Genomic DNA, 19,729 nt, shown 5'->3' with positions numbered 1-19,729 from the left:
CGGGCTGCGGTGTCAGGACAGCAGGGCGGCAGAACGAACCCCTCTCCAGCTGCACGATCCATCCGATCCATCCTCAACTGTTTGTTTTGGTGAGAATGCCACGAGGCGAATGCCCCTACGTCACCACGGGTGGGGGGGTGGTCACTGAGATGACTGTATTTTTCTGTGTATAATGCACACCCACATTTCTGGACCAACTTTCAGGGGGAAATATTTTTGTTTTTAATTTTTTAACTCAATTTTTTATTTATTTACATTTAGATACTTTTTTGTATTATAAAGGAGTTTTAGCATTTATTTTTTAACATGTTATGGTACAAGAAATTTTATGTAGCAAACAGTGACAAAACACAAGAACAGATACAAGATATTTCAGGCCCTACCCATGTATAATGTGCATCCTTATTTTTCCCTCAAAAATTTGGGGAAAAAAGTGCACATTAATATGCAGCAAAGTGTGGTATTTAAAAGGACTTTGTCGTTTATGAGTTACCTTAGAAATGTGAATTGTCACCCTTAAGTGGAATAATTCTCTTCCTAGAAGATGTGCAGTATCTAGTCACAACGATCCACACCGAGATCAGTGGAAAAAGAACAAACTGTACTCCGGGGTTTATCTTCTCTGACCTCATCAACTAAAACTGCAACGCACTATTTCACGGACTGTCCAGCAAGAAAACAAAGGGTCAAACCCTGACAGAGGAGAAGGCCTCGGGGAAACCGAACGCTTTCCCCTGCCCCTCTCGTTACCGCCCTCTGGATGAACGACAAACGCAGGCCGAGGGGCTGCGCGGCAAGGCACAGGCGCAGGTGGCAGAACAACGGTCCCCAAACACTGCCGGTGAGCAGACTGTCACCAGCTCTGAGCAGACCCCCCTGTCAGCCTGCTGCAGGCATCCCGTCAAGGGCTGAGGCTGTGAGAACTGTCCTACGAAATGTTAAGTTACACGGATGAGAAAAAGGTTTAATATCAATGACCTGTAAATACACACAAACGGCATTCTACGCCTGCGCACTGGAAACCTGGGAGCACCGGACAGGAAAGCAGTGGGTGGGGACACCGACAGGCCACGAGGGCGGACTCCGCGGGTCTGGCGGCTGGACAGGGTACATGGGCACGGGAGCCCGGTGGCTGGAGGCCAGGTCCAGGTGACTGGCAGATGGCACTTAGAATTCTACCTCCAACAATCACGAGGACTTGTGGGCGTGTCTTCCAGTGGGCCAGTGAGAGTCTCTAAGCTCCGTTCCTTTCCCCTCGCCTTAAAAGGGAGGCCCATGGGACTGTTACAAAGATAAAAGGATGGAAGGCAGGTGAAGTGCGCAGCACTTGGCCTGGGTATTGTAAGTGGTCAGCACGTTTTAGGGATCAGCGCTTTCATGATGCCCCAAAGTGCTGAAGCAGTCGGGGCCTGCACCCGCACCCAGACGGGCGGACCTGGTGACCGGAACACTGGGGGCGGGTTTAGGCACCGCATTTCAAGGACGATGACAAACTGTTTCCCGTCTACAAGGAAATGGTTAGGATGATGGCAAACCCAGAAAACACAGCATGTGAGAAAAGGCTGAGAGATGAAAACATTACAGAAACTAGTGGAAAATAATTCTGCCAACTAAGAACCTGCAGATAAGTGACAAGGCAACCAGGTGAAACCCATGCATGCCCGAGTATGAAATCAGGGCCAACAGGAGGAGGAAACCTCCAGCCACTTTCACGAGCTCCAGTTCCTAATCCCTGATGTGGCCACACGGTAACCAGGTCACAGTGACGAGCAGAGACGGGTGGGAAGCTGCATTTGGCTGTTTCCATGGATTCTGTCTCTGCAACTTTATGCATTTATAAGAACTACTGTTTCCCCTGTGCTGGTTGAGGCTGAGTCTTTATCTGGAATCGCACGACTGCGTTCCTGTCCTGAGTGTCATTTCTTCAGCAACGCTATCCGTCCTGTAACACTTGAGGCCACTCTAGGTCCTAAGAAACCCATCTTACAAATAATGTGAAAGTTACAGTTATCAATATGTGTTGACAACACATTCATTATCTTTCGGAAGGTTATGATGCATTTTTCAACTGCGTGCATATGAACATAAACATTGTGCACACTTACAGAATCTTCTAGCAGGTCGTTACTCAGCCTTTGCCACTTGGTCACCTGCTCTACCTACTCTGATGTGCTTACCTGGAAACCTACTGCCCCTATTGACGTGCTTACCTGGAGACCTACTGCCCCTACTGACGTGCTTACCTGGAGACCTACGGCCCCTACTGACGTGCTTACCTGGAGACCTACTGCCCCTACTGACGTGCTTACCTGGAGACCTACTGACCCGTTCGGGGCACCCAGCAGGGTGCATGCACACCCTGAAACACACACAAGTTCCTGTAGTACACTTATGTTTTCTAGGGTGAATGTAAAACTCTTCCCTGGATTTCAAACAGAGCCCCACAAGTAAAAAAGCCTCCAACCTAAACTATGAATATATTTCACCACAGATTTCTTTTATGCTGATAAACTCCTAAAATTCTCTACATGACACACAATTTACCAATCGCATTTTCTTATCTTAAAATATTTTGTTTTCCCCATGTCAGACTCCATCCCCCATTTTAACACTGTGAGCCAGAAAGAAGTGGGTACTTCCCTTACACACACATAACCTCCACAGACTCCGAGGTTGTAAAGGTCACCAAAATACCACACACCAGGAGATTACCCAATCCACCTCTCTTAACCCAGTGCTCCAAGGAGTAACTCACTGTATCACAGGCGGCAAACACAAGGACCTTGGCCCAAATCCAGCCCTCTACCTTGATTTAACCAGCTCGGCACCTTGTTTCTTCCCCGTGGTGGCACCGAGCTCCAGGCCCCTACTTAAGGAGTAGTTCCATTTATACAGGCCTGAAGTTACCCCTGGCCCTTTGAAGGCAACCGTGAGGCCAACGTGACTCCTGGTGAAAACGCGTTTGACACTCCTGCATTTTATGTTTTGTAATCCACTGAGCACAAATCCTTCCATCACTGGATGTATCCTTTCTCAAAGGCAGAGATGTGTGATGGGATCTAAGATTCATTCATTCATTCATTGATTCATTCATTCATTCGCTCGTCTGTTCCACAGACATCTCCAGAGCAGCGGCATGTGCGTGGAACTGTTCTAAGCTCTCAGATCCAGCAGGGTACGGCACAGACAGACTCTGTCCCCGTGGAAGTTACACTCCATGGGGAGGGAGAGCATACAATGACACACGTGAGTAAACACAGGACATCAGGGAGTCAGTGGTAGGAGAAGAGTGAAGCAGGAGGCGTGGTTCTGGAAAGCAGGCTACGTGAACACTCCCCAAACAGGAGGCACTGAAGGGCCACAAACAAGGGGGACAGGATCAGCTAGGGAGATGGAGGGAAGGATGTCCCAGGCAGAGGGAGAGGGCATTTGGAGCCTGAGGGACATTTGTAGTGACGAGACAAGAGGAGCCACAGGAGTCACGTCACAGGCCCCTTCGGCCCACTGGCTTCTCCAGAAATGTGAAGGCTGACAGACTATGCAGAAATCTGGCTCACATTTACCTAGTCATCCTTTAAACACTATAATGAACACATTTTTAATAGAAAACTAAAAGTACAGAAACTTAAAATACTCAGTAATAACTATAATTTTTAAAAATAATATCGCTTAATTCTAAGTTGAAATAAATCAGTGTGAGAGGATTCCATGAAATCTACATACCCTACAGGTGGCAAACACCAGGCCCGCAGGCCGGATCGGGCCCCCACCTTGTCCTATCCAGCCAGGCACCTTCTTTCCACCCAGCGGCAAAGCCGAGTCTCCCTTCACTGTTAAGGGGTAGTTACATTTGTACAGTCCTACATGACATTCGGCCCTTCGAGGGCAGATGTGGCCCCCCGGTGACAATGAGTCTGACACTCTGCCTAATCTGTCACTCTCACTGCTAATGTTAAAAATGTTAATGATAAAAAAATCAGAAAGACTTTGCCTGAGCTCGTACTTTGGATTTCATGACATGAAGGCTATGTGTATTGAGTTTTTACTCTTGTAATATTCACAAAATACTTTTTCATTTTAGAGATCTTCTTTCTCAGAGAATGAAACCTTTGGAAGCAAGAATATTAAAGTTTGAGGGGGGAAATGCAGACTAATTTGCCTGAACATATCAAGCCCAGAAATTCAAATATTGTGTAAGCAGATCTGCAAAATCCTAAAAGTGTAGTCATGTAAGACAAATGTCTGTTAGCCAGAGAAGCAACACAAATACAAGCTATTTGTGAAATCCGGGATTCACAACAAATTTCTAAACGCAACAACAGTTAAAATGCATGGAGAAGCACATTGCTCCTTGCCTTTTTTTTTTTTTAAGTCTTTTGTCCAAACTGAAGGGAAACCTCAATCCCAGGTGAAGTAGGACTGGGCTAAATCACAGACACACACCAAACTCTCAAAGACTAAAAGTACACAAACCTACAGGATGAAAATGTGGTATCCAAGATAGGGTAAAGCTTACTTGGTGGTTTAGAGGAAACACATTACCACGACCTAGAAGTTACAAGGTTACAAATTCACAAAAAACCACAGCTCAGCCGGGTACTGTATAAACCACAGACCTGTGGAGAAGTCTACCAGGAGAGTATCGGGGAAGTGGCAGCTCTGGGGGTGCCTTTGTGGTGGGGTTATAAGCTCTGCTGCTGGCAAGGAGGCCGGGATGAGCGGTCCTCTCCGCTCCCGGCACAGAGCACCAGGAGAGCTGCGCTGGTTTGTGACTGCAGTCCCTCCGCACACACAAGTGTTCTCACTGGAGAAGGCACCGGGGGGGCGTGGCGCCAGCATGTTCGGCACTTTACAAATCATAAATACGCACCCCCTGGGGGGCCGCCTGGTGGCCTCAAAGCCACGCCCAGTGCAGCGCCAATGAAGGAGGGAGGGAAGCGAAGAAAAGGCACCGGCTCTTTCCCTATGTGCAGATGAGAATGTCTGCACATCTCATAGTGCAGTCTGGTGGGAGGTCTAAAACTCAGAGAAAAGGGGGTTATTTCAGTTAGGGCTCGATTTTACTAAGATGTATTATTGCAGTAAAACAAATGAACTTCAAAAAGCAAAAAATAAACTTCAAAACACTGAAATTCATCCAGGCTCCATCCCAAGAGCTGAGAGACACCCCGTGTAGAACCAAGTCAACACAGTCAAACCCCAGCAGTTGCTGAAGGAAGCTACGTTCAAACCAACAACGTACGCCAAGTCCAAAGGATACGCGCGGGCACTAGCACAAATGAACCATCGGCTCACAAAAGTGAAACCCTAGGTGATCTCCAAGGGGACTGGACAGCATTATCACGAAGTCTGATGCAGCTACAAAGAAAGGCGCGGCGCGAGTTTCTGGCCACGCCCTGACTGCAGACAACCCGTGAAGACATCACTGTTTCAGGACAACCCACAGAAGTCTGAGTCTGACACTGGCGGTGTCCGGGACTCTGCTTCGGAAGCCTGTCTTCTTGGATCCTGTTTTCAGAAACTCGAACCGGATGTTAAAAGACACGTCACAAGGGTTTCTGACTCCAGTGCTTGGAAAACGTGTCTGTGCACTCGCAGTGGAATTACCACGTCTCGGACAGGTAAGGCCAACAGCAGGAAGCTCTGGAAACACAATGGAGAGCGCAGCCGCTGGGGAGTGCTTGGGGGGCGGGCCTCCGAGCCAGCCCCGAGCTCCAGAGCTGAAGTTGAGTTTTTGATGTTGTCAGTCCCCATGTACTGAGTGGCTGACAGACAATCAGACCCGTCTGGCTGGCTGGCAGCTCATTTTGCTGGCAGGTGGCAAACAATTAGACACACCAATTTGTGCCTCCTGATGACATTAAAGCATGAAACTAAGTTGTATGCCGGGCCCAGTGATTTGTGTGAAAGCATTTCAAAAATAATCCTCTTCGCCGTGGCAACTCATTTCAGACTGCCACCTCCCATTAGGACTTTGAGCGGTGACGATGACAGAGTTGAGCTGCGTGCAGTGCGGGGCCGCTTCTGTTCAATCCGGCACCGGCGCCCCCCGAGACCCCAATCCCTGCTCTCATCAACACCGCCTCGTCATTTACATGCGACAGCACCCGAGCAGCTCAGACGTCAGCCCCCCTGGGGACCCCTTCCCTGAAAAGGACTGGGCTCTGCTTTGTGCACCTCAGCCCCAGCCCCACTCCTGGGGATTGGGACAGCGACTTGTGCTCCCACCGTACTCTGCTCACCGGCCACCAAGAACAACTCAAACGTTCTATTTTTTAAAGTGATATTCTCAAAAGCGTAATAAATTTTCAGTAGCTAAGAATATTGGTACGGAGGTGACTGCTTTGTTACGATTTTTTAAAGAACAATGTTCTTACAATAATTCAAATAGAAAGAAAAATATTTTACTTAATTTTTGTTTCACTGGATGCTCTTATGCAAATTATAACTCTCAACTTTTTATTAAAAATTTAAATATATAAATTAAAGTTAAGTGAAATGACACTTTCATGACCCTAAGTGAAGTCACTGAAACGGTCATTTACCGAACTCTGCAGTTGGAAATGCTTACGTCTTGTTTAGAAGCACCCAGACACACACCTACCCGGACACCTGGGTCCGTGCACCCAATGGGTGAGACCAAGGACATCGACAGGAAACGGTGTAAGGGACACCCAAGACTCTACATGAACAAACAGACCATTGTAAAAATAAGTATCTTTCTTCATTTACAAACCGTCCTTTCTTTCAGTTTTAAATTTTTTGACACTTGACATATTTTATATGATAATTATATGCAAACATTTGTATCTCCTTTTATTACTTTTAAGTTTATAAAGGGCAAAATACTCATCATTTTATGCTACACAATGACTAATATCGTTCATATTTTCACAAACAATAGGATTTCAACAAATATCTGTAAGACACTAGTTAAAATATGTATAAGGAAAGTTTAAATTATATTCTTATGTAAAAAAGATAATTAATCCTAACTAAAAATGGCTTTACTGCCACACTTCGGCCCCTAACCACGAAACATCACTGTCTCTAACTTAGATGAAGCAGTCTGACTGGTTTAGAGAAACCAATATGAAACAGACATTATATTCTAACATTACAATTTAAGAAACATTTGATTTCCAACCTTGATCTTCTCAATCTTAAAAAAAATACTTGCCCTCACTTCACACCCAAATACACATTTTTGTAGGAAAAAGTGTTTTGAACATACATACGGTAAAGTCAGACAGTACACAGACGTAATTCAGAATACGTATCAATCTCGGTAGCAGACACTACCATTAAAAAACCTACCCTGAACTACTACTTTTCCAATCCTAACAGCTTTTAAATAGTGAAACATATCACATGCACAAGTTCTTTGGTCCCAAACTATTACGTTCTTCTGTAACCTATCCTTTTGTTCGGCAGCTACACTGGAAGAGAAAGAAAATGCTTGACTCTCAACTGAAAGTTTTTGGCATGATTAACATTTGAGGTGAGCAGGACAGACAGGGCCCTGTCGCAAATTGCTCAGAATCCAGAAATGCAAGTCAGCAATATCCACTTTCCAATTCATGCCTCAAAATATGGCTTTTAAAAGAAAATGTAAATTCCGTAAGGAAGATGATCACACATTTAAAAAATATTCTTCATATGCCAGCATTTAGAACTCCAAACACAGCAGGCTATTTCACGTACAACAGTTGCCGTTTCCCATCCATTTTGATGGCCTTGCAGAGCCAGACCAGACTTGGGAGACACCTGGCTGACCTGTCCCCATTTATACCCACGAAACACTTCAGTCCAAAACCACACAACGATGTCCCACCTGGGGGACTGGGGGGAGGGAGGAGCTGTCACTTGGAAACCAATCATCACCGGGAACTGAGCCGTGCTGTCCCCAGGGCAACCTGACAGGCTCCGTGCCTACAGGAACCCCTTCCTGAGATCCGCTCTTCGAATGCCACGCTGTGAGCTCAACCAGGTTGGTCTTACTTAGATATCCTTTGCAGCAAGAATCCACGTCAACAAATTCGATGTGTTCGAGTCCCCTGGGTGTCTGTAATGCGCGGACCGAGCCCCCGCCCCAGCCCCACGCACGGAGCACCAGAGAGCGGGCCGCGCACCTACCTGTCGAAGGAGTGGAACTGCATGGGGAGGATGGCCTGCGCCTCCCTCTTCAGGGCCGGGTCCGGGTACGGGACGGGGTCTGGGCCGCACTCCGCCACGTCCACGGGGGTGGCCACGAGACTCTTCAGGATCTCCTTGACATTGATGCCCTTGGTTTGACTAATGCTGGATATGGACGGTGCAGGCTTCAACATTTCACCGGGGGGCTCGGCCAAGCTCTCTTGTGACTTCTTCACTTCAGATGACAAGGTGGACAGCAGGTCACTCATGGCATCGGGGCCCGGGCCCGGCTCCAATTCCGGCCCGTTCAGGATGCTAGCCACCTGCTCCTCTCCGATCCCCGAATCTGTGTGAGGAATGGAACTCCCCAGCTGCACGTCTTCACTGGGGGCCGGTGCTTCCTTCTCCTTTACAGCGTCTGGAAACACAGCAGGGGTTTCTGTAAGAAAGGAAAATGGTTCTGATAAAAAGCGCAAGAGGGGGAAACCAGCATCACTAACAAACTGGTCTCCCAGACTGGAGGAGACAAAGCCCGTGATAGACAAAACGCCTGCTACCGGGTGTGCAGGCCCGCGCAGCTGGGTCGGAAAGACCCGCACGCAACCCAGTCTCGTCCGGCACCCAGCCACAGACCCTGCTCTCTGACAAATCCCCCGGCCTTTCAACACCGAACCCGGGGGTCTGCAGAGTCCCTGGGATGTTTCTACCCGCAGACCAAGATAAACACACCCACACGCTTTGGGTCATTTAAACTGAGGCGCTAACTAAACTTTGGAGATTTCAAAATACCCTTAGGGACACAAATGGGAAGACAAGATGTCTAAGGAAGCTACCTATTTCTACCCCCAGAGAGACTGTTGCATTTATTTCATGTGTGTGTGCATCCACAGGCTGCGTATGTTCAGAAAGAAAACAACAGTAGTGCCTCTGAAACAACAGGACCGAAATGCAAACGCAGAAGAAAAACACTCCAACATCAAGGAAAAAATCAGCATCGTGATTACTAGCACGGGGTAATCATCAAAAGGCATATAATGCCCTGGCCGGTGGGGCTCGGTTGGTTGGAGTCATCTTGTAACTCAAAGTTGTGGGTTCAATCCCCAGTCAGGGCACATACAGGAGGCTACCGACTGGTGTTTCTCTCTCACATCGGTGTTTCCCTCTCTCTTTCCTTCTCCCTTCCCCTCTCTGAAATCAATTAGCATGTCCTCAGATAAGAATTTTTTAAAAAGGAATATAATGAAGTCTACCACTTAGTCTGAATTTAGCTAATCTACAGACTAGCTAATTGGCCTTGAGTTTGGCTTTGCCCCAATGGGATGTCTCAATATCTTTCTTTACAGTGTATTTTACATAAAGAGGTACAGAAAAAATGTAAACTTTTCAAGTTTACTTAGTATGAAACATAAGCATTTTGCTAGTGAACAAAATATGGAAGGAAATAAAAGCTTTAATTTAGTTTCCACAGGTACCATATAATGAGATTTTCCCACCAAATATAGCTTTTTGCTATTTTCTTCAATTGATTGTCAATAATTAAAATCTAAAACTCATTAACTAGAGACTTGAAACTCCAATATTAATGCTAACCTCAATTATAAAACACAATTAAAAGTTTGTTAAATTAAACACTATAAAACTTTCAAATGAATCATCAAAATGTTTACACGGTGATTACACGGCCCCTCCAATGAATTTTACATTTGGGCTATTAAATTTTCATCCAAATTTCTACTCAGTTCTTTTCCATAACACGGTGTTTCTTTACTGACACTCTCCTTTCGTGAAATATTACCAGACAGGAAAAGTTTCCTTCTGTGACCTGAGCGCACACACGATGGCTGCTTTAAGGCAACTGCGGAGTGTGGCCAACCACAGGGGCACCTCCTATGCTCTGCTCTTATTTTTGTGCCGTGTTAGCCACATTCCTGTTTCTTTTTTTGTTGAAAATTAGACATTTAAAACATTGGCTTCACCAGTTTCATTTTTACTGAATGAGGAAAGATTTCAAAAACGAAGCAGCATATCTGCTGGAACAAAAATTCTGTTCAAATGCATTAAGTTCTGCACACCTTGTGGTCACATCACATACAAACAAGAACAAACACCAATGGGAAATTTTGTTACAGTAATTGCAAATAAAGAACGGATCAGTAGTCGAGAAAGCGTATCTCAAGCTCCCATCACGCACTGACACCTTCTGTGGGACGTGCTGCTAGTTGACAGCAGGGACATCACGGCACAAAACTCACAGGGTTCTGTGCGACGTGCAGTGCGGCGAGTGTGCCTGAGAGAGTCCAACAGGGAGGTAAGCAAGACCAGCAGAGGAAGCACACACGGTGGCGCGTGCGTGGTTATCGTGTCTCAGCCCGCACACCTTACCTCCCGCCTCGGCAGGTATGGGCCCTGTCGGGCATGGGGCAAGGCAGGCCTGCCTGAGTGACCCACATAGTCAGAAATGGGCCACCGGACGCCAGGTGCCTCTTTCTTAGGGCTTCACTGAGCCTGAGTTCATCTAGCCAATTTTGTGAAAATTCTGGGGTTAAATGACACGATTTCCATGTGGTGACCTCACTTACTACAACCCTTCCTCTAAAGATCTTGTTTTGCAGTGACTTATGCAGCGTTTCGGTGTGTCACCCATTAAATTACTCCTATTGCGATTTCCCCAACCAGCTAAGGAACAACATGCAAGGGTCAGTCAGCTCCTTGTCAGCGTGGCACCGAAATCGTAGTCGTTATCTCCTCTCCAAACAGTAATAGTAAGGAAACATCACACTAAAGTGATTTAAAATAAAACATTAAAATCTGTATATAACCATGCACATTTTGTTTATATCAAATCCAAAACTGCCAAGTTACATACAAATTAACCTGAATTCCAAAGAGAAAAAAATAGATAAAAAACTTTTGGTCATTATTAAAATTCATTTTACCCAACACAAGAATGCAGTGCATTAACTGTTTGCAATTAATTATATATGGTTCAATTTGTTTGTTTGCCACCCTGAATATACGAAAAAGAGTACAGCTTCAGAACTTCGGTGTGACCAAAAACAGGGCCATGAGAGACAAAGTCACAGTTCGGAAGAAACGAGCACGAGCCCAGACGGGGCCCCCAGCTGTGGCCGTGTGCATGGCGTATGACCCGCTGGGGTCACCCTGCACGTGGAGCACGGAGCCCCTCGGAATCCCAGCACGTTCTCAGGCCACTGTTCCTCCCAGGGTCCTTTCTGCTCTTCCTCTTTCTCTGCTCTTCTGGAACTCCCACGCACGTGCGCTGGTCCACTAGAAAGCAGCCCACGGGGCTCTGAGACTGTCCTCACGCTTCTTAGTTCGCTCTGTCTCCGAGTCTGACCGTTACTACGGACCTTTCACAAAGGGTGCCCATGCCTCTTCCTGCCACCTCAACGCTTCTGTGGGGCCCCTCCAATGAATTTTACATTTGGGCTATTAAATTTTCATCCAAATTTCTACTCAGTTCTTTTCTATAACACGGTGTTTCTTTACTGACACTCTCCTTTCGTGAAATATTACCAGACAGGAAAAGTTTCCTTCTGTGACCTGAGCGTACACACGATGGCTGCTTTAAGGCAACTGCTGAGTGTGGCCAACCACAGGGGCATCTCCTATGCTCCGCTCTTATTTTTGTGCCGTGTCAGCCATGTTCCTGTTTGATTTTTTTGTTGAAAATTAGGCATTTAAAACATCGGATTCACCAATCCTGGAAAGCAGACCTCTCTAGTGGGGTTCCTTGCTGTTGGGTCTGTTTACCGACTCGCCTGGCAGATTCTGTGACCCCACATCCCCTGCCATCTGCAGCACTGAGAGTCCCCACTCCATCCACCCAGTCATCGGCTAACANGTGGAGCACGGAGCCCCTCGGAATCCCAGCACGTTCTCAGGCCACTGTTCCTCCCAGGGTCCTTTCTGCTCTTCCTCTTTCTCTGCTCTTCTGGAACTCCCACGCACGTGCGCTGGTCCACTAGAAAGCAGCCCACGGGGCTCTGAGACTGTCCTCACGCTTCTCAGTTCGCTCTGTCTCCGAGCCTGACCGTTACTACGGACCTTTCACAAAGGGTGCCCATGCCTCTTCCTGCCACCTCAGCGCTTCTGTGGGGCCCCTCCAATGAATTTTACATTTGGGCTATTAAATTTTCATCCAAATTTCTACTCAGTTCTTTTCCATAACACGATGTTTCTTTACTGACACTCTCCTTTTGTGAAATATTACCAAACAGGAAAAGTTTCCTTCTGTGACCTGAGCACACACACGATGGCTGCTTTAAGGCAACTGCGGAGTGTGGCCAACCACAGGGGCACCTCCTATGCTCCGCTCTTATTTTTGTGCCCTGTGTCAGCCATGTTCCTGTTTGATTTTTTTGTTGAAAATTAGGCATTTAAAACATCGGATTCACCAATCCTGGAAAGCAGACCTCTCTAGTGGGGTTCCTTGCTGTTGGGTCTGTTTACCGACTCGCCTGGCGGATTCTGTGACCCCACATCCCCTGCCATCTGCAGCACTGAGAGTCCCCACTCCATCCACCCGGTCACCGGCTAACACCCAGACAGAGAGGGCCTTCAGCGCCTGGAGCCAGTGAGGCTTAAGGCTCCAAAGGCTGCCAAAGGCTGCCAAAGGCTGTGTGTGTGTGTCGGGCATATTTTTGACACTTACCTGTTTACAGCTCTCCCTACCTTTACTACCTGCTGGCACAGAGCCTGAAAACAAGCCAGAGGCAAGTGCCCGGAGCCTTCTCAGGTCTTTTCTGGACCTGAGCAAAGCCCCAGGAACATGGACATCTGATTCCCGGACCTCCCTTTTAACTTTTTTGACAAGGCTCTCGTTGCCACTGCTGGTACTGAAACCCAAGGCAGTTGTGATGTGAACAAAAACTGCTGTTAATTATTCTGACAAACACCTTGGAAATGGGGCTCGACGTGCCAAGCACGGGCCAGATCGGACACGAGCACACCCAGTGAGCAGGGCTCTCCCAGAGCGAGCTGCCAGCAGGTCAAACAGCGACTTCCCCAAAACAGGTCTTTCTGGGAGTCTCCACACCTCGCTGGCCCTCTCGCAGTGGCTGCCAGACTGCAGTTCTCACAGCGGCCAAGGTCGTCTGCCTGGTTTCCTAGGCCACTGCAGAGCTGGGAGAGAGGAATGGCAGGAGGGCAGGCAAGTCAGCACAAAGCCTCAGACTCTCACAGAGGTCCCGCAGTTATCTTGATTTGACGACCTGGATTTTTGCAAGCTTTTGATTACTGCCTGCAGAACAGATAAAGGGACTTGGGCCATTTCTGCCTGTGCTCTTGTGGCTTTTCCTGGAGGAACGGTTTTTGGAGGCCCACCGGTAAGAGATGGCTAAGCTCCAAATTTTAGTCTACTGCCATTTTGTGCATTTCTGGTAAAATATCTAACAGAAATTATCAAATATTCATAAGTACATGTTTTGCTTTTCCCTTACCTTAGCTTGTTTGTACTTTTTCTCAAAGAAAAGAAAAAAGCATCACGCATCTCTGTAATGTAATGGAGGCACTGCAGATTACAGAGAACACTCAGAAGGAAATGCCGACACACACGTGCACAGCTGTTGAGCTGCAGAGAAACAGACACGAGCAAGTACGGTCTAACCAAGCGGCTGGTGTCGACTGAACAAGCCGCAGCCCACTTCCTCTGTGAGATGACATGTTTACGTGAGGCCGTGTCACCTCTGATGGAGGCTCATCCTTGCTCCGTGATGTGGGACGAACCCCCGGGCTACTGTTCCCAGCCTCGCTCTTCAACCTGCTGAGTGAGTGAGGCAACAGCATTTGCCACTGTCGCAGACCAGGTAGTGGGAGCGAGAATTAGAGCACATGGTTCGCGAAGAGGACAAGCGGCGTGAAGTTGCGCTGCTCTAAGGTTCTGTAGCTGCCGCCGCCACGGAGGTCACTGTCACCACCATTACCGTCGTCCTCACCATGAGCACACCCTACAGGAAAATGCAGAGCCCAGCCGCTCATCTCCCACGTGCCCCCTCGCCCCAGCTTTAACCCCCCGCACCAGCCCCACCAACACATCCAGTCCTACGAGAACGACTTCTCACCCCTACCTCGCCTCTAAGTCCAGCCCTTAAGCTACTTGGGTATTTTTCCTTCCTTTCTGAAGAGAACATGACAGAATGGAAACACCGTGCCCAAATTCCGGTCTGGGCTCTGCAACTTAGGAGGTTTCCATTCTGCCTGGACAGACTGGCTGGGACTGCAGACTCACAGGACCTGCCCGTGGAGGTGCAGACCTCGGCTGCCCTGAGGACCGAGAAACCTGTCTGCTGCCCCTGCACCGTCCTCACTGGACTCAGCGCTCCAGGCTGACTTTCCCAGACATCTCGGGAGGGAGGCATCTGGGTCACTCCTTCCTTCCGCAGGGGAGTCAAGGTCTCAGCCGGGGTTTCTCCAAATAACCTTTCCACCCTTTTCTTTCTCTTTCTCTCTCCTTCTAGGAGGCTTGTAATAAAAACGTTACGCTGCTCAATACTGTCCCTGAAACCTGTTTCCGCTTCCTCTTTTTAAATCCATGTTGCTGTTGGATCGGGTCGGTTCCGCCGCCTTCTCTCCCCGGCGACTGGCCTTCCCTCGGCCCCATGGAGTGTGCTGCTGGGCCCGCAGTGCGCGCTGCGGTTCGAGTGCCGCACTTCCAGCCGTGCCATTCCTATGTGGTCCTTCCTTATACTTCCTTTTCTCTGTCGAGTCTCCCACTGCGCACATCCACTCTTCGCCCCCATCCCGTGAGCACCTTTATGACCATTCTTTGACATCTTTACCAGGTGAGGTACTTTCCCCCCTTTCATGAAGGACTTGACCCCCAAGGCCTCACCTTGCTCTTTCATTGAGAACACACCCCCTCCTATCTTTGCCTCGCTTCCCTCTCCGTGCTGGTTTCTACACAGCACACGAAGCCGCCACCTCCTCTCCTGTGTTGAAGCGGAAGCCTCAGGCAGGGGACACATCTGTCCTCACACCCGTCCCCAGCATTGTCACCTCTCGAACCTTTCCACTCCTTCCAGCAGCAAAACCCAGGTCGGAGCTGTGGCCTACGGAACAGGAAGACAGGAACCTGCGTCGCTTTCGGTCCCCAGAAGGCAACATCCCCCGCAGTCACAGATTCAAGTATGCAGCTTATAAAAGTGTGTCTCGCTCGCTAGAGTGCTCGCCGCATGAGGACAGGGCTTCCTGCACGCTGTGTTCTCTCCACACTCCCAGTGCCCAGGATGGAACAGGCAACCATTCGTTTATTCAGCAAACACATGGGAAAGGAATTGTAACGTCAATTGAAAGGAAGGTACAATTAGAAGATGAGAAAGAGAGACAGACGGGGGGAAGGAAAGAAGGAAGGAAAGAAACTAGGTTTTTCTTTTTTAAATAATTTTATTGTACTTTCCCCCATTACTATGCATCCCCCCTAATCCTAGCCTCTTCCATCCCCACCCTCCCCCGCACTTGGTACCTTCAGTAGTATTAAAACAGACATTTAGGAGTTAAAGTTTTAAAAGATACTTGTTATGAATAACTGACCATGATTTTCACCAGTAAATAACTGAAATATATAATATATTCAACATCACTATCCAGTAAAAATTCTACATTATATTAATGATAGTATTAAGGAGTAATACTCTGTAATTTACTATGATAAAGTAAATTATAATGTACCCACTTAATAGTTACAATGAATCTGCTAAAAATCATTCCAAAAGCTAGAGAAAATAACAAACCTGTAACATTAAAAGTATTAGTTTATAAGAGTATAAAAACTTATTTAATAAATATTAACTTTAGCCCTGGCTGGCATGACTCAGTGGATTGAGTGGCGGCCTGTGAACCAAAGGCTCACTGGTTCGATTCCCAGTCAGGGCACATGCCTGGGATACAGGCCAGTTCCCAGCGGGGGACACACAAGAGGCAACCACACAGTGATGTTTCTCTCCCTCTCTCCTTCCCTTCCCCTCTGAAGATAAATGAATAAAATTAAAAAATATATATTTGTATAGACAAAAACTAGAGGGGGTGGCAATGGGAGGGAGGGGGTAGGACTGGGCAGGTGGGCTGAGATGGGAGTAGAAGAGAGAAAACTGTACTTGAACAACAATAAAAAAAATATATATTTGTATATGAATTATTGGTCTTTCCCCCCCCATATGATGCAATTCTGAAAGTAAAATAGATCAAGGCTTATAGATATTTTATGTTATGTCAAGTATACACATTTGTATTATTTTTCAAAATTTTGCCCAAATTGAAAATTATATGTTTTTGTTTAAATATAAACTTACTTGATTACTGGTGGATTTAAATAAATTTTTCTTATTTGTACTGTATGCTGCATTTCTTTTTTTTTGGTATTTTTCTACATTTCTCCATGACCATGATATATTATTTTAATTGATCTGTAAAAGTTTTTTTATTCATTAAGGCTATTATTCACTTTTATAAGTGTAAAATTCCTCCTATTTGCATTTATCCTTTTATTTTGTTAATGCAGCCAACATACAGCTTGTAAAATCATTTAATCATGTACTTTACAGCTTCAGCCTATGGTGTTATGATTTAAACATATTTTCTTATACAAATATTAAAATTAGTTATTTTATTTTTTTAATCCCTGGCTGGTGCAGCTCAGTGGATTGAGCGCCGGCCTGCGAACCACACGATCGCAGTTCGATTCCCAGTCAGGGCACATGCCTGGGTTGCAGGCCAGTTCCCAGCAGGGGACTCACAAGAGGCAACCATACATTAGTGTTTCTCTCCTTCTCTCCTTCCCTTCCCAAGGATAAATAAAATCGTTAAAAAAATACATTAATTTTAATTTTCTTAAATTATGTTGTTTTATTTTTACCTATAAACTCTAATACATGTGAAATTTATCTGGCACACTATAAAACAGGGATATGAACTGATTTTTCCGAGTGCCCCCCCCCATGTGGTAATCCCCAAACCATTCTGCACGCACTAACTTGCCATCCCACTTGATTAGAAGAGTTTGCGTTTAAAATAACGACATATACAGACTCCAGGCTATTTGAAGACTGTCTGTGCCCTATGTCTATGACGCTAACAGTACCACATTCTCTTAATTATTTTATTTCCTGCTGATCCTTTTCCCTGATTATAAATTGTTAGATGAAAAATAGGACATTTACTTGTAAGTTCACCTACACATTAATTCTCTTCTTGTTAAACAAAGTGAAATAACACAAAGCTTAACAGCTTCCAGGACACACCACCAACGAGAGTTTCTTACATCCGTTTCACAGCTACCATCAACCCTTTGCTTTTTAAAAAACCGTTCGGCTCTCTCATTTATTTCACAGGCTTAACACTATTTAGTTGGCCTACCTCCCCGTGCCAGGCAGGGCGAAAAGGCCCACTTCTGGAAGTACACATCCAAATACACAATTAGACAAATGCGTAGAATGCAGAACCACAAGAGGAGAAAAAAGGAGGCTGCCATTCAGGCAACAGGGTGGGTGGGGGAAACCAGGCGATGCCGTGAGTCAGAAAAGATGCTGTGAAGAGGGGACCACTAACAGCTGGAAGATGCGTGAGCAGCATCATAGAAAACACCAAGAAAAGAGAGTGCCAACCCCCAGGAGGCAAAGTATAAGGCTGGAAAGCCCTGGAATGATTGAAAAGCTAGAAGGGAACCGGGCTGCAACACCATGGGCAAATGGAGGAACAGCCTCAGATAAAGGCGGAAAAAGGTGGTCAGCCACCAGGTCACCCAGGACCCGAGCGGTATTTTACTCTAAGTGCTACCAGAAAAATTCAAGTCAGAATGGGACATAATTTCACTCCTAGTTTAAAACAAAATGTAGCAAAACTAAAAACAACACTGCAATGAAGAGCAGTAAAAGAAGAGGTAAGAAAACCATCTTGAAGAGAATTATAGTAATCCAGGTAAATGAGCACTAAAATGATCTTGGTAGTTTAAGTTTGGACACTGCAGTTTTGTCCCAGTTATACAAATCCTTTAGAGGAAAAATCATTTCATTATATTTGTTATACTACATATTGTAAAAGATTTCTTATGTGAATATACACTAAATCCAAATTGCACTTCATTGTACTTTTTCAGTTGTGTGTTAGTGCTGTTTCAGCACCGTTCACCAGCTGAATCAGTGAGTGGCTGGAGATGAGTCCAGTCCAGGGACGGGCAGTGCTCAAACAAGGGCTAAGGCCTGGGGGTGAGGGCGGTCTAAGTCCGAAAAGGAGAGGCCAGAGGGCAGTTCAGACATTCCCCAAAGGATCAGTAGGGGTCGTCAGAAGGGAGGGACGTGTGATGGAGGCAAAGCTTCTCAAACTGTCTGTGACTACAAAAAATCTTCTCAAGTACACAGAAAAAAAAGCACAAATGTTTTTTATTATTTGACTCCACAGACACAGAACTATTTCTCAGTAAATATAATCTGAACAAGGATAACACTGGAAAAAAGAAAATAATCGCAAAAACTGTCCATGTTGCACTAAAAGTGTGTGTACACAAAAGTTTTTACACTTGTAACTTTTCTCAGAACTAAACAAAAAGTTTTAAGCAATGAGTTATTTCCCAAACCAAATGACTATGTAAACATTTTGAACAAACACTGAGACTATAAATATTTAAAGTTTATAATTTGACCTTGATCTTTTTGCTTGTTAACTTAACCTGATCCAAGTTGAATCTGCAGTAATGTCACACTGAGGGGAATAACAAACAGCCGACCTGCCTTTATTCTAATAACACACCGAACGGAGAGAGCAGTGTCATGGAGACACGCTGATGGAATGAAAGCTCAGGAGCTGCGAATACTTATTTTAAACTTTTATCCACAATGAAACTGGAAATGCTGTATCTTCGAAACATGCCGTCGATGTTCTGGACCCAGTTCCAGTAACTCATCCTGCACAGTTACAAATACAGAGCCTTTCACTGAAAGATCTTCAGTTCCCTGAATTTCCTACGCATCAACCTTCTTTCAATGGAAAATACAAAGCATTCATTAAATACAGAAAATGACGAGACAACTTTTCATGGATGAACGAAATCAAGGTTACTCCTACAGACTGAGATAGTTCATTAATAATTACTATTAAATAATGAAACATGCCATAGAAATTGCGTACTTCCAAGACTGTGACTTTGATCTTTGCCCTCTGACACTCTCTGCCCGTAAGACACACGTGGCAACCCTTCTTTGCTAGAAGCACTGTGTTCATGGAAAACACTCGACGAGTCCGACGAAGCAGCCGCTCCTGGTAGTCTTTGAGAGCGGACCCCTGCAGGGGCCGACCCTGTGCAACGCCAGGGGGTGAAACACTGGGGGTGACACTGAAGGCCACCAGCAGCGACAGCAGCATCTCCCTGCCCCCATGCGCCCACTGCAGCTGGCGGTGACTGCCCTCGTCAGCGCCCAGGTCCTCCCACAAGGGAGAGAGCACAGTGAGCTTGCTTGTCACCCTGCAAGCACCTCAGCTACACTGTCCTCGAAGCAACACTTTCTTGATACAAAAGTCGTGATGAAGGTTCTGATGCAGGTGGCCTAAGTGGGGTACCTCCCAGTCACTGCAGCTGAGGCTT

At 46.3% G+C, this 19,729-nt stretch overlaps 1 protein-coding gene across 4 annotated transcripts in view; it reads right to left on the bottom strand.

Annotated features, from left to right (window-relative positions):
* The window catches only part of NBEA (neurobeachin), a 465,797-nt gene that overhangs the window by 321,325 nt on the left and 124,743 nt on the right, over positions 1 to 19,729 (bottom strand). For 3 of the 4 annotated variants that reach the window (XM_037057645.1, XM_037057648.1, XM_037057646.1), the window contains one exon: positions 8,137 to 8,575. In XM_037057645.1, the coding sequence (XP_036913540.1) occupies positions 8,137 to 8,575 (439 nt within the window). The remainder of the gene's footprint in view (positions 1 to 8,136; positions 8,576 to 19,729) is intronic. The other variant, XM_037057647.1, reaches the window with a different exon arrangement.

The sequence above is a fragment of the Sturnira hondurensis genome, unplaced genomic scaffold (genome assembly GCF_014824575.4).
Source record: "Sturnira hondurensis isolate 20B ecotype Veracruz unplaced genomic scaffold, ASM1482457v3 Scaffold0009719, whole genome shotgun sequence".
Taxonomy (NCBI): domain Eukaryota; kingdom Metazoa; phylum Chordata; class Mammalia; order Chiroptera; family Phyllostomidae; genus Sturnira; species Sturnira hondurensis.
Note: the sequence above shows the minus strand (reverse complement) of the source record. Positions and strands in the feature narration are given on the sequence as shown.